This window comes from Archocentrus centrarchus, unplaced genomic scaffold (assembly GCF_007364275.1).
Source record: "Archocentrus centrarchus isolate MPI-CPG fArcCen1 unplaced genomic scaffold, fArcCen1 scaffold_30_ctg1, whole genome shotgun sequence".
In the NCBI taxonomy this organism is placed as follows: domain Eukaryota; kingdom Metazoa; phylum Chordata; class Actinopteri; order Cichliformes; family Cichlidae; genus Archocentrus; species Archocentrus centrarchus.
The window spans coordinates 171,080-197,138 of NW_022060259.1; the positions used below are offsets into that span (position 1 = coordinate 171,080).

Genomic DNA, 26,059 nt, shown 5'->3' on the forward strand with positions numbered 1-26,059 from the left:
TGTCTATATAGTCCTGCTTTGTGCACTGGTCCTCATTCATGTTAGAACAGGAAGGAGCCATCCCCAAACTGTTCCCACAAATTTGGAAGCATGAAATTGTTCAAAATGTCTTGGTATGCTGAAGCAATAACAGTTACTTTCACTAGAACTAAGGGGCTGAACCCAACTCCTAAAAAACAGCCCCACACCATAATCCCCCCTCCACCAAACTTTACAATTGGCACAGCACAGTCAGACAAGTAATGTTCTCCTAGCAACCACCAAACCCAGACTCATCCATGGGATTCCCAGATGAAGAAGTGTGATTCATCACTACAGAGAACACATCTCCATTGAGCTATAATCCCGTGGCAGCGTGCTTTACATCACTGCATCCGACACTTTGCATGAAGTTGGGAGGTCAGTAGCAACTCACTGCAGAAAGTTGCCGACCTCTGTGCACTATGCACTTCAGCATCCGCTGACCCCGCTGTCATTTTACATGGCCTATCATTTTGTGACTGAGCTGCTGTTGCTTCCACTTTGTTATAATACCACAAACAGTCGACTGTGGAATGTTTAGTAGGGAGGAAATTTCATGACTGAACTTTGTGCACAGGTGGCATCCTATCACAGTACCACGCTGGAATTCATTGAGCTCTTGAGAGCGATCCATTCTTTCACAAGTGTCTGCAGAAGCAGTCTGCACACCTAGGTGCTTGTTTTTATACATGGAACAGCTGAATTCAATAATTTGGGTGGGTGAGTGAATACTTTTGGTAATTAGTATATCATTTAATATGCAAAACTGCTTTTTATTGATAAGACACACCTCCAGTATTATAAAAGCCCCCCCCCCCAAAAAAAAGACTAAGACACTATGCAAATTATAAAAGAATTTGCAAATCAGTTTAACTTTGCACTGGCTACTTTATTAGGTACACCTGGTCAACGGCTCATTAATGCAGGTTTGCCGGGGGCAATGAGAGACCCACTGCAAGGAGTCCACAGGGACAGTGACTAGTGGTCTTTAACCTAGCCATTAAAAATGATCAAAAAGAACGACATCAACCATAAATGGACTGGTACTTATATAGCCCTTCTCTACTCTATATGATTACCCATTCATGCACACATTCTAATCACTTTTAACCTTACAGTCACATCACACTCAGATGTATGCCTTGAGAGCAACTCAGGGTTCAATACTTGCCCAAGGATACTTCGACACAGACTCGAGACGCTGGAGATCAAATGACTGACCTTCATTAATACACAACCCACTCTACTTCCTAAGCCACAGTTACCCAAACCATAATTAAAAATTTTATTGTGCAAAATTATTTGGCTGCACAATAAAATTCCTAGCAGCAGCAATCAGCAGCAATCAGCAATCGGCTCCCATCAGGCCGGCGTTACCGCTGCCTGAGGGCTAAGACTGAAAGGTTGAAGAAGAGTTTTTACCCACAAGCCATCCGTCTGCTCAACTCTGAGCCCTAACTGGACCATTATTGCACAATGTAAATATTATAATTTATAATCTATAATTCCACGTAAAAGTGTGTATAGTGTATAGTATATAGAGTATAGTGTATAGTGTGAATTACTTTTTTTATTTTTATTCTTCTTATTTATATGTGTGTGTATATATGGTTGCAGGTACAAAATACATTTCACTGTGCATTGTACTGTGTATAACTGTGCATGTGACAAATAAACACTATCTTAATCTTATATAATTTTGGAGAAGAAAATTAAGCATACCTCCCCTTACAAATCCATTGGTGGCGATGGCAGAGGTGGAGAGGCCGGTGATGGTTGTCACTACAGTGGCCATGGCGATGATGACACAGGTAAGAACTGCAGAAGATAACAGATCATGAACTCCACAAAAACTTGAATAATCAAAAGAATGTGTAACACTTAACAGTTTTCTAGCAGCCCTTCCAATCACTCTCAGGTCGCTGTAAAAAATGACAGCACGAGCCTGTGCAGTCGTGTCTGCCACATGTGTCACTCTGTGGTGATATTTCACATCAAAGTGGAAAACTATCAACAAGTGCCTGAGGGTTAGGATCAGGGGACTTAGCTATGTGAACTGATAAATGTCAATAAATACAGGCCCTGAGACACACATGCCTTGTGAAGTTTTCTGGAAAGTTATATTTACCCAAATAACAAAAAAGCTCTTTTGTAATTTGTGACATTATCAACAGAAAAGTCAGATCCAAGCACCTGAAATTATAAGAACCACAGAGGGAACTTAGTTTAAAACACTGAAATCCCAGAGTATATGCAGCACTCTTTAACAGCTGGTTGCTGTACTGCATTTTGTCGTGATTTTGATGAGGTCATGTTATCGATGGTAAATGGTAAATGGACTAGTTCTTATATAGCGCTTTTCTACTCAGTATGAGCACTCAAAGCGCTTATACAACCTGTGCATTCACCCATGCACTCCCATTCATACAAGCACTTCCATTTTTATGAAGCTAAGTGCTTTTTTAATTAACTAACATTCACACGCATTCATACTCCGACAGAACGGTCGGAGAGCAACTTGGGGTTAAGTATCTTGCCCAAGGATACATTGGCATGTAGCCTGGAGTAGCCAGGATTCGAACCGCTGACCTTCCGGTCAGTAGGTGACCTGCTCTACCTACTGAGCTACAGCCACCCCTGGTGATGTTTTATTGAATGAAGCTGTTCCTCAAAAAGAACAGCCTAGCAAACCGATATTTTGCTCTTAACAGATTTAGATCAAGCCCTCTCCTGTGTTTTTCACGGTTTCTCAAAGTGCCTACCCCACAGTAGGTGTTTTATTTTTCTTCAGAAAATGGCCTGAAAAGAAACCAGTCATCTGTGTGTTTATCAGCCAGATTATGCAAAATCTGGTGGAGAGGTGAAGCAAAGGAACAAGAAGTCATTGATACAAATCAGGGGTGCCTATCAAATTCCCAAATGGCTGTGCTCCGTGCTTCCTGCTGCTTGTAAATGAAATGTGAAAACCAACTGAAAATGCTTATATGGATGCAAACTGATTCCATATAAACCATTTTAAAAATGGTCTTAAAAATGATCTAATACTGACATGGCCTTGATCTAGCCCAAGCAGTCCCATCAGGCCCGAGAGGAAACAATGTCTAAAGGAGCAGCGTGCTGTTCACTGATATTTGATGATCTCATAACAGAAAAGAATGGCGTGAACCAGCTCCTTGCACTTCAGGATGACTAATCTAGAACAAAAATGAGGTAACTTTGTTTTTTTTTAAAGGAATAGGAAAGCCTACACCATCCCGTCTTTCCTGTGTAGCAGACCAACATTTACTTTTGACAGCTGGGAAACACCAAGTTAAAAACTGTTTTTGTCACGGCTTTCTACTTACCAATTCCAGCCTGACCGACAATCCAACTCATACGGATGAAGAGCATCACACCCCAAATGTTCAACATGCAGCGCACCTACAGAGAGGAAGGAAGTTTTTATCTAGTTAGCAGTAGGGTTTCTATGCCAATATGTTGAGTTTGGTGTACTTCAAACAACTGCATTTCAAACTGAGCAGATCATATTCAGGTTGGTGCTAACTAATGTCACTGCAGTAGCTGTTGTTTGACATTAGTTAGAGATATTATTAGTTATTATAGTAACATTAGGTATTAAAGTAACCAAAAAAAAAATGTGAAAACAAAGTAATATCATATGGCAACACTGGCTTCAGGTTAGATTATGAACTAATGCGCATGTGGTGTGTAAGGTCACTGGTTTGTAAGCTTGCTGAGCTTTGAATTACAATAATCCCAAGGGCAGAGAGCTGGTGTTTGATTTCATTTTTGTTTTAACACACGGCCAGAATAACAAGAAGAATTCAATTACATTTATACAGCACCAAATCACGACAAACAGTTGCCTCAAGGCACTTTAAATTGTAAGGGAAAGGCAATAATAAAGAGAAAACCCCAACAATCAGACTACCTCTTTCAGCAAGCACTTGGCAACAGTGGGAAGGAAAAACTCCCTTTTAACAGGAAGAAACCTTCTCTAGAACCAGGTTGGGAATGAGGGGAGTGGAGACATGACAAAAGACACACTGTGGAAGAAAGCCAGAGATTAAAAATAACTAATGATTAAATGCAAAGTACACAGAGAGTGAGAATAGGTGAGTAAAAAAGAAAAAATAGCCTAGGCCCATTGCAACATAACTAAAGGAGGGTTCATGGTCACCTTATCCAGCCCTAACTATAAGCTTTATTAAAAAAAGAAAGTTTTAAGCCCAATCTTAAAAGTTGAGAGGGTGTCCCACATCAAACAAGCACAGGTTTCTGTTAACTGAATATTGTTTGTTATCTGCTCAGTTTTTGAACTCATAGAATTATATTTTATGACTTTATTTTACATTTATTGAAATACAAACAACACAGTTCTTGTTCATTTCTGTGTGTGAATATAACACTAGAACACTATGCAGGGGATTACTGCCTGTGTGCTGGCTGCGTGCTGTGTGACTTCACATATTGTATACAGAGTTGGCACTTTAAGTTAACCTACTTTTTACCCTTCAAGCAAAATCTCCTTTTAAACATTTAACTGTTCTCACCTTGAGTCTATAAGTAACGCCCTTCCACAGCAGGGATCAACTTAGAATCACATTAGAACCCAAGGTTTATATTACAGAGGAAGTAAGGCTTCCTCGTGTTAAAACAAAAGTAGGATGACAATATCCAGACACCTCAATTTTCCCTTCAGTGGTTAAAACTGCACAAACACATCCATGAATCATCTGGGCTAGTGACAGACAAAGTACAGAACAGAATGGAAACTATGCAGTATAGAAAACTAATGCCCTTATTGGCCTATAAGATATATAAGTATAAACATATGTTGTTCAATATGCACCAAAACAAAAACAGATTTTTTTTTTCTGTAGAATACAATGCAAACCAGCAGAAGAGCCTTTTTTTTTTAATCCACAACACATCAAACCTTGAAGAGATGGACTATAGTAGCAAAAGACCACACAGGGGCTTAGTTTGCAGCTAAGGACTGCAAACTAACCCCCCCGTTTACACGAGAACGTTTTCAGATTAAAACAGTAAAGTTTTGATGAGTTTCGGCCTCCCATTTATATGACAATGGCATGAAAACAGGTTTCAAAATGGAGCATTTTTGAAATGTTCCGGTCTCTGTTTCCATGTAAACAGGCGAAAATGCTACTTTTTGATAACGGGGTACTGGCACGTACGCACTATGGTTGCAACTCCTATATCCACACTGCCAACTTGTGGCCTGGCAATGGGAACTGCAGCGTTTTCAACATCTTGCGTGTCCGTGTAAACAGAGTTTTTGAAATGTTTCTCTTTGAATGTATTACGTTTCAAAAACAACAACAGTTTCCACTAAAAAAAGCTCTCGTGTAAATGGGGTCTAAGGCTACAATTTGCATAGGCTCACCAAAATTAGACAAAAGACTGGAAAATGGTGCATGATCTGATGAGTCCGAATTTCTGCTGCAATATTTAGATGGTAGGATCAGCATTTGGCATAAACAACAAAAGCATGGGTCTATTCTGCCTTGTACCAAGTGTTCATGCTGGTGATTTTAGAGGTGGAGAATATTTTCTTGGCACATTTTGGGCTCGTTAGTACCAATTGTGCATCCTTTAAATAGAAAAGCCTACCCAAGTTTTGTTGCTGACCGTGTCCATCCCTTTATGAAAGTACTGTTCCCATCTTTTCATGGCCACTTCCTGTAGGCTGTGTCATGTCACAAAGCTCAAACTTGTTTCTTGGATATAACAATTAATTTAGTGCACTCCAGTAAAATTAAGTTTTCAATCAAATGCACTTGATTAGAGAATTGTGCATAAACTAATGTCTGCAAACCCCAATGAACTGAAGCAACATTGTAAAGAGGGGGCCAAAATTGATCGCTACAGCATTATGCGAAAGACTAGAGCCATCCCTCACTTTATATTTTTTTAAGAAAAAGGAAATAGTTACAGCAATGTACTGAAATGTGTGTAAATCTGTAAGGCAAAAACAGACTTTGTACAATTCTAACAAGCTTGAAAGTCAATATTTGATATGACCAACATTACCCTAACACATTCTGAACCTTCTTGTCATTTCTTTAGGTAGTCTTTAGGAATAGTTCTCCAGGCTTCTTAAAGGACATTCCAAAGCTCTTTGGGTGTTGGCTGCCTTTAGTCTATTCTTAGTCAAGATGATCCCCTACTGCTTTCTGGGCTCTGGGGAGGCCTGTCCATGACTCATAGTGTTCCACTGTTTTTTCTATCCAGGTTTGCTTCTGTGTTTTTCTATCCATGCATGGCATGGCATGGCATTGGCACTATGTTTGTTTCAATATGTTGAAAAATTAAGCCACCAAACCATGCCAAAAATGTTAGATTTATATTCATCACTCCTTAAGACCTGCTGTCACTGATTTTCAGTCCAGTTCTTGTATAATGGATCAGCTGAAGGGCCAGATGCATCTCTCGGGTCCTGTGTCAAAGTCTTTCTGGATTTTTTTTTTCCATTATTTCTTAAACACACCACTTTCAGAAATTGTTCATCTACTGTAGATAGTTTTCTAGGCCTTCCACTTCTTTTTTGCTATATACTTTTCCAGTTTCCTCAACTATTTTAAGGGCACACTGCAGCATGCTTAGATAGATAGGTTTTCAGCTACAAGCTCTTTAGGAATCTGAAAGACCTTCAGAAAACATGGAGAACTCAAGACCACTTAAAAAAAATGACGACAAAGTCTGACCCCATGGAAGCAAAATGTAAAGAAATGTGGTGTGGCTGAAGATTTTTGCACAGTACTATATGTGAGAGACTGGTACTGGTAATCATGCAAACAATGATTACTGCAAAAAGTGGTTCTGGAAACTACTGAATCATGAGATATACCACCCCAGGACTGCATAGAGTCCTATGAAAGCTTTTCTGACATAACTATATATATAAATACTTAGCAAAGGTAAGGAAATTTGTGTTTGGCTCATTATTTGTTGTAACAATACTTGGACTGGCAATAAATTGTTGGAAAGCCAGTTTATTTCCCCTTAAATGGTACTTGTGGGCACACACATGCAATCCAATAAACTATACCAAGCAAGAGTCAAAATAAACCTTAGCTATTTGGCATTGGCAGTTTTTCTTACTCAACTCTGCAACTCAAGCCACCAATCCATTTTCCTTACAAATGTGGCACCATTTAAGGGGAAATAAACAGGCTTTCCAATGGTATAAGATTTATTGCCAAGAAATATTATTACAACAAAGAAACAACTGAGCAAACACAAATTTCCTTCCTTACTACTAAGTTTATATTCCTCAGTCTGTTAGTTACTTTGGCTAAAGAATAACAAAACTCTTGAAAAACAAGTTGTACACACAAGTAAAAACATAATGACTCCAAAGGAATAGAAAGGTGACTCACCAGCACCCCCTTGATCCAACCAAACTTGACCACTCCTTTTGATTCAGCTGCTTCTTTAGCAGCAGCCTCCTCAGCCGGTGTAAGTTCATCACCATTGGCAAAGCCATCCTCAAAGGGTTCCTAAGAAGGACAAAAAACAAAATCAAAGTCAAAATCAAGTAGAAGTCAACATATTCTAAAACTAAATACTGGAGCTGCATCACCAATTAACCTAGCATGTAGATACCCAGAGGAAACCCAGACAGGCACAGGAACAACATCCAAACTCCACACAGAAGCCCCAGCTTGGGTTTGAACCTGGAATCTTCTTGCTCTTCTAACTACTGCATAACCACTGCCTACTAACTGAGGAAACCAGGTTGTTTCTGATTCAATTCAAATGCATTGAGATTAGGATTAGTTTATTGTGTGTGTGTGTGTGTGTGTGTGTGTGTGTGTGTGTGTGTGTGTGGTGTGTGTGTGTGTGTGGAGGGGGGGAGGGGGGGGGCGGGGTTCCAAAAATCAATGCCACACTAGGGGTGTGTGATATATAGTCTACGATAATATCGTAATTCAAGTCAAGTTTATTTATAAGGCACATTTAAAACGATGACGTTGACCAAAGTGCTGCACAAGATCTATAACCCCAAGGACCATACTCAAATGAAAAAAATAAAAAATAAATAAATAAAAGTAACTCAGACATCGTAATTAAGACATTGCCAGCCTCGCAGTCTACCACCTTAATTTCTAGGGGAGGAGGATTTTTGCAATTTGCAGACTTTGTAAGAAAGCGGATAGCTCAACAACTAACCTGTTCCATTGTCAGCATATGAAAAGTTTCAGGAATTCGCTGTCCAAGACAAACTTAAATCAGCCAAGGTGTCTGGCAAAACACACACTCAGCAAACTTTAGCCACCCCCCCCCCCCCCGACCACGACTAGTTGGATAAAGAGGAAGATAATGGATGGATGTTAATATCCTTTAAGTTAAAGGATATTAACCTAGCCTATATTAATCTAGTCATACCTAGCATCATTCTCAGAGCTCACCTGTTTGGAGCCTCGGATAATACGCTGAAGCGATCTGCCAAAAAGCGGGTTTCTGATCAGATGGTGTGTAGTTTCTGTGACTTATTTTGCTATAATGTAGGGGGATCCCCTGGACAAGCCCCCCCCCCCCATTCTGTCAAGTTTTCTGTGTTGAGTGATTGCTTTTGAAAAACTGGCTTCCCAATAAATAGCACACCCACGATTTATACTACAAATCCCACTATGCACTGCTACAGCTGCCACGCAGGTCAAGACCTGTGCAGTAATCAGTTTTTCTGCATTGCCAATGACACACTGATCAGTGGTCAGTGGACAAAAACATCGATCAGCACTTTTTACAGTAACATTTAAGCTAGCCTGACCCCCAAAAATGACGAAACGAAAAGTGGACTTTGAAAACAGGTTTTTTTTGTTTCTGGACCTTTTGCTGATATCACATCACTGATTTTATTTGAAAAATTGCAAATTTTCACAAGCTTGAAATATTTCAAATTTTTCCTGATGTTATTTTTGAAGAAAAATAGAATCTTCTATTTGATATAATGTGTTGAGGAAAAAGTTCATGTATTCTGGCTATTTAAATTTATATTGCCGATTAAAACATTTTCAGTTTTAGATTGTTCAATAAATGTTAATCCTGTTTGGGTCACAACTTAGACTAAAGACTGTTCTGCTTAGCATTCTTCACTAAAAGTACTTTTTAGATTTAGATAAAGCTAAAACATGTGTAGAAACATAAAGTGAGATGCAATATAAGTAGAAAAGAATACAGTGATGTGCAAATTATTTAAACGTGATTTTTAAGTAAAAAAAAAGTAAATAAAGCACTGAAAAATTAAAACTGAGAAACTGTTTACAGTTCTGATCATTTGGAACACATAAAATCAAGCTGGGACAGCAGTGTGTTTCCCACTGCACTGCACAACACTCTGCAAGCAATTAGGAAATAAACAAACCAATTGCTATAATTTGGACAGAGAAATGTTTACATGTTCATGCTTGAAGTAATAGGAAGATAGCTACTCAACAGTTTGTGACCTCCTTTGTAAATTTTCATTTCATAATCTTCCAGATGTGTTCCATATGTTCCAACAGGTGTCAACCAGCCATTCCGGGATACTCTTCATGCCCAGTCAAGTTAGTTAGTTATGATGTTAATATACAGTTATATATATATATATATATATATATATATACAGTTATATATATATATATATATATATATATATATATATAATATTATTTATTTATGTATACACACACACTAGGGGTGGGACTCAATTAAAAAAATTAATCTAATTAATTAGGAGCTTATCGAAATTAATCACATTTTAATCACATTTAAATATTTAACATGATAAATATTAATTTAAGTTAGTTGATGAATGAATCAATATACATTAGCTTAAACTTCAAAATTTTGTTTATTTTCCCACCAGTCTACTACACAGACCAAAGGGTGGAAGTGCTCCTGTGATAAGCAACTCCTTGAATTAAAGTTAAGCATCATAATGGATAGTTTTATTCAACATTAATGTCTCACTTATATAGTTGGAAAATTTAATCATTAGCTCAGCTGTATTCTTTGATGTTGAAATGTGTTAAGCTTGTTTAACAGCTTATTTTTGAATTAAAGATTAAAATTAACCACAAAAGTAGAAAAGTTCGTTCTCTGTTTAACAGCTGCTTTTAACCACAGCTGTGCTTTGCACTCACGGTTGTAGGCAACATGAGCAGAGGTGAGGGCAGGGGTGACGCTGATATGAAGGCTAGCCACTCACTTCCGGCCTTTGCGGTTTTCGTTTGTACTGCATTTATTGCTTTGTAATGACCTCAAGTTAGAACAAACAATATGTGCAAGCCAGTCCTCTCTGCACTTATTCTGAAGTTTCACAGTATCATAGTACTTAAAGGGGTGTCAGACAAAAATAAGTGCAATAGTATAGCTTCAGGACAGCTTTGTCAAGCTCTACAACAGTTAAATAAAAGCAATAATTTTCATGGCATATCACTACATGATAGTTGAGAGACTGCAATGCCCATGACAAGTTGTGACATTATGAGGGCTCGAATGAAAACCTGTCAACTGTTCCTCCTGGAAAGCAAAATACATTTAATCTCCGTTTTTGTTGTGTTTTTTCTCCAAGAACCGTGGATCTGTTTGGCAGATGTCAAGACATTATGTAATTCAGTACTCTAAAGCTACTCACTCAACCAGTGTAGGGCTGTGCTATATCAAATGGCCCCCCAATAATGCAAGTATAAAATTTCTGTGATATAAAACTATCATTGGTATAGCAACACCATGCCAAATATCCCTATGCGCACAATGACACAAGCCCAGGCATATCTGAGAGCAATCGTCCGTGTCAACTTCTGGATGATGGTTTAGTACCTAAAAAGGAAGATTCAACAACTTTCAACAAGCACAGTGTTGCTAAATACTGTAAACAGTGATCCTCACCTATTGCGGGGGGTTACGTTCCAGAGACCCACGCAATAGGTGGTAATCCCTTCCTATACTCCTAGAAAACCTTTCCCACTCTCTTACTACAACTAAATGATGAAGATGATGAACTACGTAGCCATTTCCGCTAAAGGCGTAACTTAAATCTTCGTCTGAGTGCCGACACAGTGATGGAGTGTTACACAAAACCCTATATCCTGCAATCAGTGATGTCAGTAACACGTTACTTAATGTGTTACTGACATCACTGATTGCATTACTTAGTAACACGTTACTCTAATCCGACTACTTTTTTCGGTAACGAGTAATTAACACATTACTATTTGCAGTCCAGTAATCACGTTAAAGTTTACTATCCAAGTCCTGTGCATAATATTTTTGTCATTTCCTCTGCAAAAAGATTATTTTTTGCTTTCTCAAAAGATGGGAGAAGTTCGACTCTTCTTGCATCTCGGGGAGTGACATCTCACTGATGTGACAATTAAGTCCCATTTGCAGCATGAGGACAATAATAGCACACAGCAACACACAAACGTAAACAATGGAGGGAGGAGAGAGAGGTGCATTTTCTAGCTGGAAATACAGGCACTATTGTCAGTTTGTGTCAGCTAAAGTTGACAATATCAAGGTTAGTTGTGCACTCTGTGCTGGCAACAAAGTGCTATCAAGTTTCAAAAACACTGCGTCAAATTTGAAGAAACATTTGAAGTCCCAGCACGGTGCAGTCACACTTATAGAGCGAGTCCCAGCAGGTGGTGCAAAGCAGAGCTGCACCTAATGCAGGAGGCCCCCAACACCCAAACAACAAAAGCTGGACTTCGGTACAAAACCAGTAAGTGAAGGAGAGCTGAAGAAGTTGGTCAGGCAGTATGCAGTAGAGGAAATGCTGCCCTTAAACACGGATGACTCGCCCTCGTTCGTGGTTGTCATTTTTATGTTGATAGGGTGGAGGGTGTTGCTGGTGTTGTGCCATAAAGTGATTCCGATGTTTCTATGTGCTTTTATGTTTAATATCTTTGTTATATTGGAGTGCAGTCAGCATGATTTATAAAGGGCTTATATATAAAATGAATAAATAACCTGTTTTTTCAAGAATCTTTAGGAATCTGTGTTATGTACCTACATTATAATTAATCCAGTGCTTTTGATCACTTAAATATCTTTACAGAATTGTAATGTTATATTTGTTGTGATTTCTGCAGCCTTCTGAGAAAGATTTTTAACGTCAATGACAGTTTTACCTTGATAAAAAAAAAAAAACGAATATATAAAAGTTATGTTGCCAAAAACTGATTGCAGCTTCTACCTTGTGACAGAAATTATGTTTCTCATTCTCAAAAGGACTTGATATCATTCATGAAAGATATGTTTGACATATATTTCACAGATTATAGGTCAACAAGTCATTTTAAAAGCAGTTTAAAATACAAGCAATCATTTTTTGGCAAATAAAGGAAATTGCTTTTTTGGCAGACGAGCACTTTTGTCGGATTTCCATTAATATCTACTCAGCAACGGGTCGACTTGACTCAGCACAGTCGTGTTGTGTTTCCATTGCAATTGAGGACCACCTCAATGTGGGTGGAGTCAATATAGCAGAGCAGGCAGTAGTGTAATCTTCACGTAATCTGTATGCGGCTCAAAAACACAACACACAATGGATGAGATAAGAGGCAAAGCTAACAGTTAATGCCAGTTTAATATCATCATCATGCGTAAGTCCCCTGTACAATGTTTAATGGATGATGGTTATCATTGTTAGGTATTACACTATACTGCCGAACATGTCATAATTGTCTCAATGTACTTCAAAAGTGCCGCCATTCGCATACTTCTGGCAACAATTACCATAAGTGCAGTTTCTCAGCTTTCAGTAACTTAATTTTTTGGATAGGACAAACGGTTGCATAATTACGGTAATTCCAAGTTCCTTTGATCAGCCGCCTTAGCGCTAACCACCTGTTCAGGGCTATTAGGGGCAGTATAGGTTATAATATGTATGCTGTGGGTGTGTTTCAGATGGCTCTCTTGCTGCAAATCTACCCCTGCAAACTGTCGGTCTGGGCATTTAATCAGTGCTTTGCGTGCCTCCATTTTCTTGCTGTCGGGTTTTAAAAATGGCGCAATTGATTCTGGTGAAGGAGTTGCTCTCATGACTTAACTAGTGACGACACTCCCTGGCCAATCTGTGGCTTCCTATTCTTCCGCGTCACATTTTCGGATCGCCTCAGATCACTTGGAACACCAGCTGAGTGAGTACTAAAAAAGTACCTGGTACCAGGTACTAATGGAAACACCTTCAAACCGCGCCAAGTCGAGTTGAGCCGCGCTGAGTAGATAATAATGGAAATGCGGCTTTTTTGGCACAACACCGGCCACTGTTGAATACAACTAATAAAGTAACGTGTAATCTAAATTTGTTACTTTACTGATTACTTAATTTTAGAAGTAATCAGATTACTTTTCAAGGTAACTATGCCATCACTGTCCACAATATAGTGAAAACTTTGCGAAACTGCATTAGTAATATTTTTTTTTTTTAAATACATTATACAGTGAAACCTGCTAAAGGTGGGATCAACAAACTTCTTTCATCAGTTGAGTCAAAAAAACAAACAAACAAAGAAAAAACCCAAGCACAACCAGGCTACGAAGGAGGAAATACTAGCAGATGGTGATGTATAACCTAAATGTAATCAAATGATTCAACCAAGGATTGCTAGCTGGACTCGCTGATTCAGTCCATATGACATGAACAGCAAAGAGTAATTGGAAATTACTGATGCAGTTAGATGGTGAAAAAGCAAGGACTTAAGCAACTGGTTAAAAAAAGTCTTAATCAAGATACGATATCCCAGGTAGAAAATATTTTTCAGTCTTAATATACAACACTATTGCACATGCTCCTGAAGAGTTACAAGCAGAGCAATAAACAATAAAAATAAATTGTAGGAGGTAGTCTAAGTCTGGTTCCAAACAAAATCCAGAATGGTTAGTTTATAGCGTGAACCTCGATCCGACTCAGCTAATCACCTTCCCGTAGCCATGTACACTGCTCAAAAAAATAAAGGGAACAATCAAATAACATGTCCTAGATATGAATGAATGAAATATTATCATTGAATACTTTGTTCTGTAAAAAGCTGAATGTGCTGACAACAAAATCACACAAAAATCATCAATGGAAATCAAATTTTTTAACCAACGGAGGCCTGGATTTGGTGTCACACACAAAATTAAAGTGGAAAAACACACAACAGGCTGATCCAACTTTGATGTAATGTCCTTAAAACAAGTCAAAATGAGGCTCAGTATTGTGTGTGGCCTCCACGTGCCTGTATGACCTCCCTACAACGCCTGGGCATGCTCCTGATGAGGTGGCGGATGGTCTCCTGAGGAATCTCCTTCCAGACCTGGACTAAAGCATCCACCAACTCCTGGACAGTCTGTGGTGCAACATGACGTTGGTAGATGGAGCGAGACATGATGTCCCAGATGTGCTCAATCGGATTCAGGTCTGGGGAACAGGCGGACCAGTCCATAGCTTCAATGCCTTCATCTTGCAGTAACTGCTGACACACTCCAGCCACATGAGGTCTAGCATTGTCCCGCATTAGGAGGAACCCAGGGCCAACCGCACCAGCATATGGTCTCACAAGGGGTCTGAGGATCTCATCTCGGTACCTAATGGCAGTCATGCTACCTCTGGCGAGCACATGGAGGGCTGTGCGGCCCTCCAAAGAAATGCCACCCCACACCATTACTGACCCACTGCCAAACCAGTCATGCTGAAGGACTGGTGGTCGCACAACTGATTCATATATGAACCTCACTGCCCCCTTCATTGAGACAATACTGCACTACATGTACCCTCAGTCCCCCTTGGAGCATAAGCAGACCACAACTGAGTGTAGGGCTGTTGATTATTTTAGTAATCAAGTATTCTATCAAATTATCGAGTAATCAAATAAGAAATACTTTCTTATTACTGATAAATAAATATACAAAGGAAAAAAAAAAACAGGTCTGCTCACTGGTTTCCATTTTAGAAATTGCAGTATTTTAATAATTTAACTGAATACAACATCTGTTAAAAAAAAAAAAAAAAAAGAAAGAGAAAAAAAAAAAGACTAAACTAAACCCTTTCAATGTATCTATGTGCCACATTGAAATCAAATAAAAATAAAATTTGTTAAATGTAAAAATAAATAATCACAAGTACAATAATTCAAATACAATAAGGTATACTAAGGCATTAAAAAAAAGTCTTCACTGTCTTAGCAAAGCTGACATCCATCATGAACAACCCCCATCACCCTCTGCATGAGACCGTGGGTGAGCTGAGCAGCTCCTTCAGTCAGAGACTGAAACATCCTCGCTGCAGGAAGGAGCGCTTTCGCAGGTCATTCATCCCAACAGCAGTTAGACTGTACAACACTTCATAATGTCTTGAGTCACTTGGACACTTTACCTCCTCTGCCATCACTTTAACCTTACAGTCCAGATACATTTTATTTATTACACTCACCCATATAATGCATACCGTGTATGCTGTGTACCTTACCGGCTACAAATGTATATAATACTTTGATATCTGCATATAGTGTTTTGATGTGTGTGTATATGTGTGTATATGTACATGTGCGTATTGACTATATATTTTCTGTATATAGTGCTTATGTATATGTGTATAGTGTTTTTCTATTTTATTTTATTTTATTCTATTCTATTTTTAGTTTTCTGTACTGAGCTGCTGTAATGCGCAAATTTCCCCGTCGTGGGATCATTAAAGTTTTATCTTATCTTATCTTTAAGTTATGGCAGTGTTTTATCTTCTCTAGTGAATGAGTCAGTATGTATATCTGTAAGCCTTTAAAGGAGTACCAAGCAAGCATATCAACATTTTCAGAAGTGGGGTTTTCCCTGTGCTTTGATGCAAAAAAACTGATATGCTCATGGTGTACATGCTAAAAAAAATTTTTTTTTAAATTAAAAAAAAAAATCTTAAAGAATGTTAATAATAATTCAGTGTCCAACACATTGAACAGATTGGTCATGTTTCCAGATGGTTAATTACCAGATGGTGTCAATTACAGTGTGGTCATGTCCTGGTGTTTTACATGTGGTGCAACAAATAAAATGCTGGGACCTTGTTTCCTCCTGGGTCCTTGCTCTTTGTGGTCAGCTTTTTTTCAGGTGCGAAAATATTTGTTTCTCTAGATTTTCCACTCCTCTGTTCATTCCCTCACGTCCATTCTGTTTCAGATTCAGCAGTCTCCCTCCAGGAATTTGCTGACATTTATGAGTCCTTATATTGATGCTATTATTATTATTATTCCTTATATTAGGATGATGATTGTTGTTCTCCCACTGATATAAAAATTGCAGTGAGAAAGTAGACAGAAATGCAGGGGTGGAATTGACCGCGCTGAACAGGTCAGTCACACTTGTTGAGGGCTCCGCTGACCTGATGTGTAGTTACTTTTCTCGGGAGGTGTACATCAAGTTATGACATAGGTTACGGCGTAGATTTCCCACTCAGTAATTAACACATAATGCACCTTGCACCATTATAAGTTATGTTGTAGGCCCTGCAAAGACTCAGCGCTGAAGCACAGATCAGGCCTCAAGTGTAATGTGACAAAATAATTTTATTTATTTATTTTTTTTTGCCAAATACACTGTTTTTGTGATTGTTTGAATCCAAAATCGAAATTGAACTTTGATTAACTGCACAGCCCTAGTAGGGATTGGCCATAATGCTGCATTCATATGTTATATATATTTTCAGAGGGTACTTCAAATAGTCTTGATAAAGACCCAGGGTCCAGGTTTCCAGCTTAACCATGATTTTCTCTTACTGGTTAGCTGCTTTGGCATTCAATGTGCCAGTTGTTCTTGGGGCTTAGCATGGGGCCCTAGCCTGGGAGTGCTTACTGGATGCATGCCCTGGCCATGATTCACACCCCCAAGCTGTTCCAAAGACGGTAGTGTTGCCACTACACTACACACAAAAAACCTGAAGGAACACTTTCAAATCAGAGTATAGCATCAAGTCAGATGCTGACTTGGTCAGTTAAGTAGTAGAGAGGCTGTTAATCAATTTCAGCTGCTTTGGTGTTAGTGAAATTAACAACATGTGCACTAGAGGGCTAACAATGAGGCCATTGACATTTTTCCCTCCTCTTTAGCATTTTTTTTTCTCTTGTCTCTAGTTCTGCATTTGAGTATGGTCAGTGTCACTACTGGTGGCATGAGCTGATATATTGAATCCTACAGAAGTTGCACAGGTAGTCCAACTCCTCCAAATCTTACAAACATGGTGTCAAACCAGATTCTTACTCTGGATGGCATTACTTTGGCCTCCAGTAACACTGAGAAATATTGGAGTCATTTCTGACCAGGATATGTCCTTCAACGCACATGTTAAACAAATATGTAGGACTGCTTTTTTTTGCATTTGTGCAATATTTCTAAAATTAGAAGCATCCTTTCTCAGAGTGATGCTGAAAAGCTAATTTATGCATTTATTACTTCTAGGCTCAACTATTGTAATTCATTATTATCAGGCTGTCCTAAAAGCTCCCTGAAAAGCCTTCAGCTGATCCAAAATGCTGCAGCTAGAGTACTGACAGGGACTAGAAAGAGAGAGCAGATTTCTCCCATATTGGCTTCTCTTCATTGGCTCCCTGTTAAATCTAGAACAGAATATAAAATCCTTCTCCTCACATACAAGGTCTTGAATAATCAGGCCCCATCTTATCTCAAAGACCTCATAGTACCAAATCACCCCAATAGAGCACTTTGCTCTCAGACTGCTGGCTTACTTGTGGTTCCTAGGATACTTAAGAGTAGAATGGGAGGCAGAGCCTTCAGCTTTCAGGCCCCTCTTCTGTGGAACCAGCTCCCAGCTTGGATTCAAGAGACAGACACCCTCTCTATTTTTAAGATTAAAAAATGGAAAGTTTTCAACCTAATCAAGCTTATAGTTAGGGCTGGATCAGGTGACCCTGAACTGCCCCTTAGTTATGCTGCTATAGGCCTAGGCTGCTGGGTTCCCATAATGCACAGTTTCTTTTCATTCACCTTATTTACTTTGTTTATACTACACTCTGTATTTAATCATTAATTATTATTAATCTCTGGCTCTCTTCCACAGCATGTCTTTTGTCCTGTCTTTCTCCCCTCAGCCCCAAACCGGTCTCAGCAGATGACTGCCCCTCCCTGAGCCTGGTTCTGCTGGAGGTTTCTTCCTGTTAAAAGGGAGTTTTTCCTTCCCACTGTCGCCAAGTGCTGCTCATAGGGGGTCGTTTTGACTGTCTGGTTTTCTCTGTATTATTGTAGGGTCTTTACCCACAATACAAAGCGCCTTAAGGCAACTGTTGTGATTTGGCGCTATCTAAATAAAATTGAATTGAACTCCTCCAGGATGGCACATCAATACATGCCATTGCCTGAAGGTATCTGATGAAATTTTTATCCCAAATATGTTATGTGAACCATTATCATCTGCTCAATACATTTTTTTAATTAAATTAAACTTTTCTTTCTGACATTATTAATTTACATATGCACCAGACATGACTGCATCCAGTGATTTATTTTTTTATTATTAATGTTTGCACAAAACATCTTCAGTGGAGAGGCTCTGTTAACACTGGATGTATACATAGGTGTTATAAATTATAATTATTGTGGATGCATGCAATAGCTTTGCACCCAAGTGTGAAACAACTGGGATGAGAACCAGCACCAACAAGTCTGAGGTCAAGGTTCTCCGCCTCAGACTTGCAACTGCCCCTCTGGGTTGGAGGAGAGAGTCTGCCTCAAGCAAGGAGTTCAAATATCTTGGGATCTTATTCACGAGTGATGGGAAGGTGGCAACATGTCACCAGTAATGCAGGCATTGTACCAGCCTGTTGTTCTGGAGAAAGATTTGAGCAGAAAGTGCAGTCCAACATTCAGCTATGGTCATGAACTGGGGATAATGACCGAAAGAGTACGAATAGAAGCAGTGGAAAACTGTACATCTCATCTGGTGTGAGAACACCTCAGGAATCCCTAAGAGGAACTGAAAAGTATGACTTAGGGGAAAGACATGTAGAATAGCCTGCTGCCACCACAACCTGACTCTTATTATGCAGGAAATAAGGAACAAGGAAATGGATATTAATGTTAAGGAAATCTGCTGTTTCAAGTGTCTGAAAGAGAAAAATAAATAATTAAAAATATATATTAAAAAAAAAAAAGAAGAAAATCAAATATATTATTTTTAAATGACCAAATATCTGTACCACTATCAGTCTGATAAAACCTCTAAAAATCCTATAAATAAGAAAAGACAAAAAAGAATTTATTGTTACTCTTTAAATATGTTTTTCCTATCTTACATGAGGAGTTAAAGTGGAAAAATTAATGTCCGTGTGCTGAGTAATACCAGTGGAAACTAGAGGAGAAGCTAGAAAGTGAGATCACATGCTGTGTATTAGGACAGTATGCTGTGGAGTTTACATGCTGGCTCTGTGTTAGGAACAAATTTAATAATTCCCTTGCTTTTAAATTCAGCTCCCCATTCTACTTGTGCAAAACAGCACAGAGAACACAGAATGGAACACAGCGCAGAATGGGTTAGTGAACATTTTCTACATGGCCGAAGGAACACAAAGGCTGGCTCTGCACAACAACGACAAAGCATCAAGAGCTTTGGACATCAGTGAATACTGTATTACAATTTGCCACAGATGGTAGTTACAAAATAAATAAATAAATACATACATAAATAAATAATTCTGCAATTCAATTTTGAGAAAGCTAACCCTGGAGAAGAACAGGTCAGTAAAGTTAAAAAAAACAAAAAAACAAAAACAACTTGAGTGAAACTTGAGAGGGCAGACAGGAGAGATTGTCATTTCCATAAAACACTGGCATGTACAGCTGATTACATAATAAGCATACATTTACGGGGAGTGATGCAACACTTTTTATTTTAAAAAATAAAATGAAATAAAAGAGAACAGAACACAGTAAGGTTCCTGTTTGTGTCACTGCAGCTTGAACAAAAAGCTTTCTGAATCACAATCCACATTTCAGGAAAACAAACAAACAAAAAAAAACACAAATTTGCTTCCATTGTACTGGATCATGTAAGAGCACTGCTGAATTAAGAACTTGTGCTGCATGTAGTAGTTTGAACCAGTTTACAGTCGAAACCAGATGACATAGGATTACCTTTCACAGGAATTACCTAATATTTTTTTTTAACATATTTGGCCATTCTAACATTTTGAAAACAGAATCTGCTGACCTTACACACCAGGCACGTAAATTACTGATCTGACCAATCAGAGCGCTGCAGTAAAATCATATCATTTTACCTCAGACACACAGCTACACGCTGCTCTGGTTCAATCAGCTCTCTGAAATTGCTTGTCTGCCTCCTCAGATGTGGTCCCAACTCTGCCAACAAGAGCTCAAACTTCAACTCCGGGATCAAATCATGAAACTCTGCCTGCCGCTGCTTTCTCGTAAGAGTTGGATGAACCTAGAATCCCTGTTTCTTTCTTCATCCCTTGATATCAACTGGATTTTTTTTTACATTGCCTTTCATGAGGACCAGTTATTCGCAAAAACAACGCGTCCACTGTGTATGTAGGTTACACAACAAGTTTGTATCTGAAAGATTCGGAATTTTGTGTTGTTTTTAAGTAATGCCTTAATATTATGAAGTCCCACACATAGTACTATGAATTACAAGGTAAAACCAGCCTCCAAACAATGACAAAGTCAATCTTATTCAACTAAAATGACCCCGAATTACTACCCTGATTGTAGTTAAGTACTTGTCTAAAGCAGGGGGAAGCAGCTCTCACAAGATTTCTGCTAGCCATCATCCATGCTCTACAGTGAGCATCCAGACCTGGGGACTTTAACAGAGCAGGTCAGTCAGTATCAGAGATGGCGCTCTTCACTCAATCTTGTTTCCCAACTCAGCCTCAAAGGGCAGGTTTATCACTAGGCTGCAAACATTAAATAAGTCAGTGCCACACGCTGCTGAAAATATTATTTACATTCTGAATGTGAAGGAATCAGAGGTGAACTTTGTATTACATTGTAAGATAATGTCAATATTTTACCCATAAATGTAGGCTGTGGCAACCTGAAAGAAGCCTCAAAGAAGGCTCTAGAGACCCTGCCAGTCAACTGTTCCCAGCTCATCCAAATGATCAAACTGCTGCCTTTGCCCAGTGTTGTGAGGACTAAGTGCAATGGGCCGACCTGCTCAATGCGGCGTCTACGTATGTATATCTATGCCTCTCACAGCCCAGAGACATGCAGTTAGGTTAACTGGTGATTCTAAATTGCCCATAGGTGTGAATGAATATGTATGTGAATGGCTGTGTCTCTCTGTGATGGCCCTGCAACAGGCAGGCAACCCACCCAGAGCGTACCGTGCCTCTCACCCTATGGCAGCTGGGATAGGCTCCAGCCCCTCCACAACCATAAAAAGGACAAGTAAGTGGGTGGGTGGGTGTTTATTTTGGGATTTGAGAGTTAATTCATTACAGGCTGTTAGCATTATTTGTTAGCCATTTGGATGATCTCTCTTCATAAGTACCACTGTTAATTTTGACAGCAAATTTTGATTTAGTTTTAGTCATAGTCTTTTGACGAAAATGTAATTTAGTTTTAGTCATAAATTAGTCATCTGAATAGTTTTAGTTTAGTTTTAGTCGACGAAATTATAGTAAGAATATAGTCGACTAAATCTACAGTCGATTTAGTCGACTAAAATATAAAGAGTGTAAAATGTAAATGCTTTTTCTTCAGTTCCCTTGAATTAGTCATTATACACACACAAAATTAAACATTTATTAAAAGTTAAGGAATATTATTAATAATATTAACATTAGCGTTTCACCTGCTTCCCACACACCTGATCATTAACACCACCTTACTGAGATAATACAAGCATTTTACAGCAGGACACACCCTGAAAGGTACAGGGCAGTGTTCAGGACTAAGATTAGGAAAGGCTAATCCACTGCAGTGTGGAGATTTTCTCTAAACACAAACGCTAAAACCACTTTATCCTGCATGACATTAAAATGCTTACCTTTGCACGTGACTGGTTTGCAGACATCGTTTAAGATTTGTCGTATTTTTACCCGAGATAGTCGCCCCACATGGTTTACACATAGTTCTGTTTGTCACGATATCAAAGGACAAATGTGTCCATACATCGGCTCTTCTCTTTCTCCCTGCTGACATTGTTTACATGACTTAGTTCAATCGGAAGTAAAGACAAATCACAGGCTAGTTTGTCCTTCCCAGGTTTACAGCAAATTTGCGCAACTGTGTGTTTGATTGGATGTTTTCCTAACTTGCCCCACCCTGTCACAAAATTAAATCAGTTCTGATTGGATGGTTTCCTAACTTGTCCCGCCCTTTCACAAAATTAAATAAGGTCTGACTGGATTTCATCCCCGCCAAGCATTTTCATCTCGTTTTCATTCGTTGACGAAAGTTTAAATTTCGTTATCGTTTTATCCTTTTAGGTAGTTTTTATTTAGTTATTGTCTCGTTATCGTCATGAAAAAAAGGGGTCGTTGACGAAAATATTTCGTCAATGAAATTAACACTGGTAAGTACACTGTCTGGAAAATCAAGAGGAGGAGGTGTGTGCCTAATGATTAATAACAACTGGTGTGACAGTAGGAATGTTGTCCTTCTGAAACAATCACGTTCACCTAACCTGGAGCTCCTAACCCTGAAATGCCGTCCCCACTACCTGCCCCGCGAGTTTACGTCGGTCATCTTCAGCGCCGTCTATATTCCACCTCAGGCGGACACAAACACTGCACTATCCGAGCTACATGAGGCTATTTCCACCTATCAGGTTAACCAGCGTGATGCGGCTCTCATCGTAGCCGGGGACTTTAACAGTGCAAACTTGAAAAAGCTGATACTGGAATTGATTCAACACATCGACTGCCCCACCAGAGGAGAGAGGACCCTAGACCACTGCTATTCTCCATTCAAAGATGGCTACAAAGCAAAGCCTCTTCCGCCTTTTGGGAAGTCTGACCACACCTCTGTACTTCTCATGCCGAAATACAAACAACGGCTCAGGCAGGAACCCCCTGCTGTGAGAGAAGTGACACGGTGGTCTGATCAAACAGAGGCCGCTCTGCAGGGTGCGTTGGATTCAACCGACTGGGACATGTTTCGCAGCAGCGCGGGCGGAGACATCGAGGAGTTTACGGAAACTGTTGTGGGATTTATTGGGAAAGTTGTTGAAGACACTTCACTTAGGAGGACCATCAGGACTTTTCCCAACCAGAAGCCGTGGGTGGATAAATCTGTCCGCGACGCCCTGAGGTCCCGCACCGTTGCCTACAACTCCGGCCTCGCCTCTGGGAACATGGAGGACTACAAGGTTGCATCATACAACGTCCGCAGAGCGGTGAAAGAGGCAAAACATCGCTACGGCCGCAGACTGGAACAGCAACTACAACAGTCTGACCCCAGGGGACTGTGGCAGGGACTACGCACCATCACGGACTACAAAGCACCACACACACACCCGGTGAGTGCCGACGCTTCTCTGGCTGATGAACTCAACATCTTCTTTGCGCGCTTTGAGTCGGGAAGCCGACAGCCCGCTGCGCTCCCGGCCGGAGGGGCGGAGACACTCACTGTGACGGAGCGCGACGTGAGGGGGGGCGTTTAGACGTGTAAACACCAGGAAAGCGGCTGGACCAGACGGTATTAGTGGACGTGTCCTTAAGACCTGCGCTGACCAGCTGGCACCTGTGTTTACAGTGATATTCAACCTCTCACTGAAACTGTGTGTGATTCCCACCTGCTTTAAAAAGTCCATCATAGTCCCTGTCCCAAAGAAACCACACCCCAGCAGCCCCAATGACTTCAGGCCCATAGCACTCACCTCTGTGGTGATGAAGTGTTTTGAGAGACTCATCAAGACATTCATCACCTCCTCACTGCCCACCACCCTCGACCCACTACAGTTTGCATACCGGCCAGACAGATCCACAGACGACGCCATATCCTTCCTCCTCCACAAGACCCTTTCACACATAGACACTGGTAAGGGGAACTATGTGAGAGTGCTGTTTGTAGATTACAGCTCAGCATTCAACACCATAGTTCCCTCCAGGCTGGTCTCTAAGCTGCTGGACCTGGGCCTGGGCCCATCCCTGTGCAGGTGGGTTCACAGCTTCCTGACCAGCAGACCACAGGTGGTACGAGTGGGTCACCTCACCTCATCCTCCCTCACCCTCAACACTGGATCCCCCCAAGGCTGTGTGCTCAGCCCTCTGCTGTACTCACTGTACACCCATGACTGCGAGGCCACGTCAGAGTCCAACGTCATCATCAAGTTTGCTGACGACACTGCTGTTGTGGGACTAATCTCTCACAATGAGGAGACAGCCTACAGGAGAGAGGTCTCCCGCCTGGAGAACTGGTGCCAGGAGAACCACCTCCTGCTCAACGTCAGCAAAACGAAGGAACTGATCGTGGACTTCAGCAGGAAGCAGCAGAGGGACTACCATCCACTTGTCATCAGTGGTGCTGAGGTGGAAAGAGTGGACACCTTCAAATACCTGGGAGTGACCATCTCACAGGACCTGTCCTGGACTCATCACATAAACATCACTGTGAAGAAGGCCAGACAGCGTCTCTACCTCCTCAGGCGGCTGAGAGACTTCAAGCTCCCACTCAAGGTGCTCAGGAACTTTTACACCTGCACCATCGAGAGCATCATGCGTGGGAGCATCACCACCTGGATGGGAAACTGCACCAAGCAGGACTTCATGGCCCTAAAAAGGGTGGTTCGTTCAGCTGAACGGACCATCAGAACCACCCTCCCCAACCTGCAGGACATTTACACCAAGCAGTGCAGGCTGAGGGCCATGAAGATCCTAAAACAGCCCAGCCACCCTGGACACTCTCTCTTCTCCCTGCTCCCATCAGGCCGGCGTTACCGCTGCCTGAGGGCTAAGACTGAAAGGTTGAAGAAGAGTTTTTACCCACAAGCCATCCGTCTGCTCAACTCTGAGCCCTAACTGGACCATTATTGCACAGTGTAAATATTATAATTTAAAAAGTGTGTATAGTGTATAGTATATAGAGTATAGTGTATAGTGTGAATTACTTTTTTTATTTTTATTCTTCTTATTTATATGTGTGTGTATATAAGGTTGCAGGTACAAAATACATTTCACTGTGCATTGTACTGTGTATAACTGTGCATGTGACAAATAAACACTATCTTATCTTATCTTATCTTCCACATGCTATACGTATTATAGTACCAGTCAAAAGTTTGGACACACTGTCTCCAAACTTTTGACTGGTACTGTATCCAGTGCCAAGCATCTTTGGAGCCTGGTTGATGAATGCTCAAGTTGATATCCTCCATCCTCCTTGCACAATTATTAGTGACTGAGAGGGCTGATCAGATGTCCACTGTGTCAGACATCTGACCATTATTTGGGAAAACCTCCCACAACTCAGTTCATTATTCTTTTACTGTGCTGAAACTCTCCCAGAGTCAGATTCCCTGCTGCCCACTGAGGCCTGTTGATGGAATCAAAATGGCCGGGCCTCACACTGCAGAGATTTTTGTTTTCAGATTGTGTCAAATTACTATTTGACTCTGGTATGAGCATGAAAGAGGAGATGAGTGAGGTAGAGTCTCACTGAGAGAGAAGCTTTGAATAGGCCTGCTTAGCAGTTTAGAATAAAAGTATGGGTATGTGTTAGGCACTGGAAGGGTCACATTTTATTATTTATATACTGGGATTTAGCTGATGATTCTGTACCTTGTGAGGACTTCCAACATATGATGGTATCATGTTTTCAAGCTACTACTTTTTGCTAAAAGTAACTGTAAAACCATCCTTTTCAGGGTTGCTGGGAGGGGGCCAGGGAGGAGCTGTCAAATGCACACAGTTGCCGCAACTGTGTGCATGCATGTGCATGCATGTGCACGCGTGCATGTGCTCACTGCGCTGGTCAGAAAAGGAATGACAGCAGTCTGCCAAGAAAGCAGCAGAGTCCCATATGGAGTTTCTTTGATGTTGGTCTATCTGTCTTGCTATCATACTCAAAG

At 40.3% G+C, this 26,059-nt stretch overlaps 1 protein-coding gene across 3 annotated transcripts in view; it reads right to left on the minus strand.

The window, feature by feature from the left end:
• slc12a2 (solute carrier family 12 member 2) overlaps nucleotides 1–26,059 on the minus strand; it is a 96,936-nt gene that overhangs the window by 52,965 nt on the left and 17,912 nt on the right. For all 3 annotated transcript variants that reach the window (XR_004019450.1, XM_030724040.1, XM_030724039.1), the window contains exons 2-4: nucleotides 7,425–7,544; nucleotides 3,366–3,441; nucleotides 1,744–1,839 (exon numbers count right to left, since the gene is read on the minus strand). Coding sequence is in view for 2 of the 3 variants with exons in the window: in XM_030724040.1 (XP_030579900.1) it covers nucleotides 1,744–1,839; nucleotides 3,366–3,441; nucleotides 7,425–7,544 (292 nt within the window). In the remaining variant the exon portion in view is untranslated. The remainder of the gene's footprint in view (nucleotides 1–1,743; nucleotides 1,840–3,365; nucleotides 3,442–7,424; nucleotides 7,545–26,059) is intronic.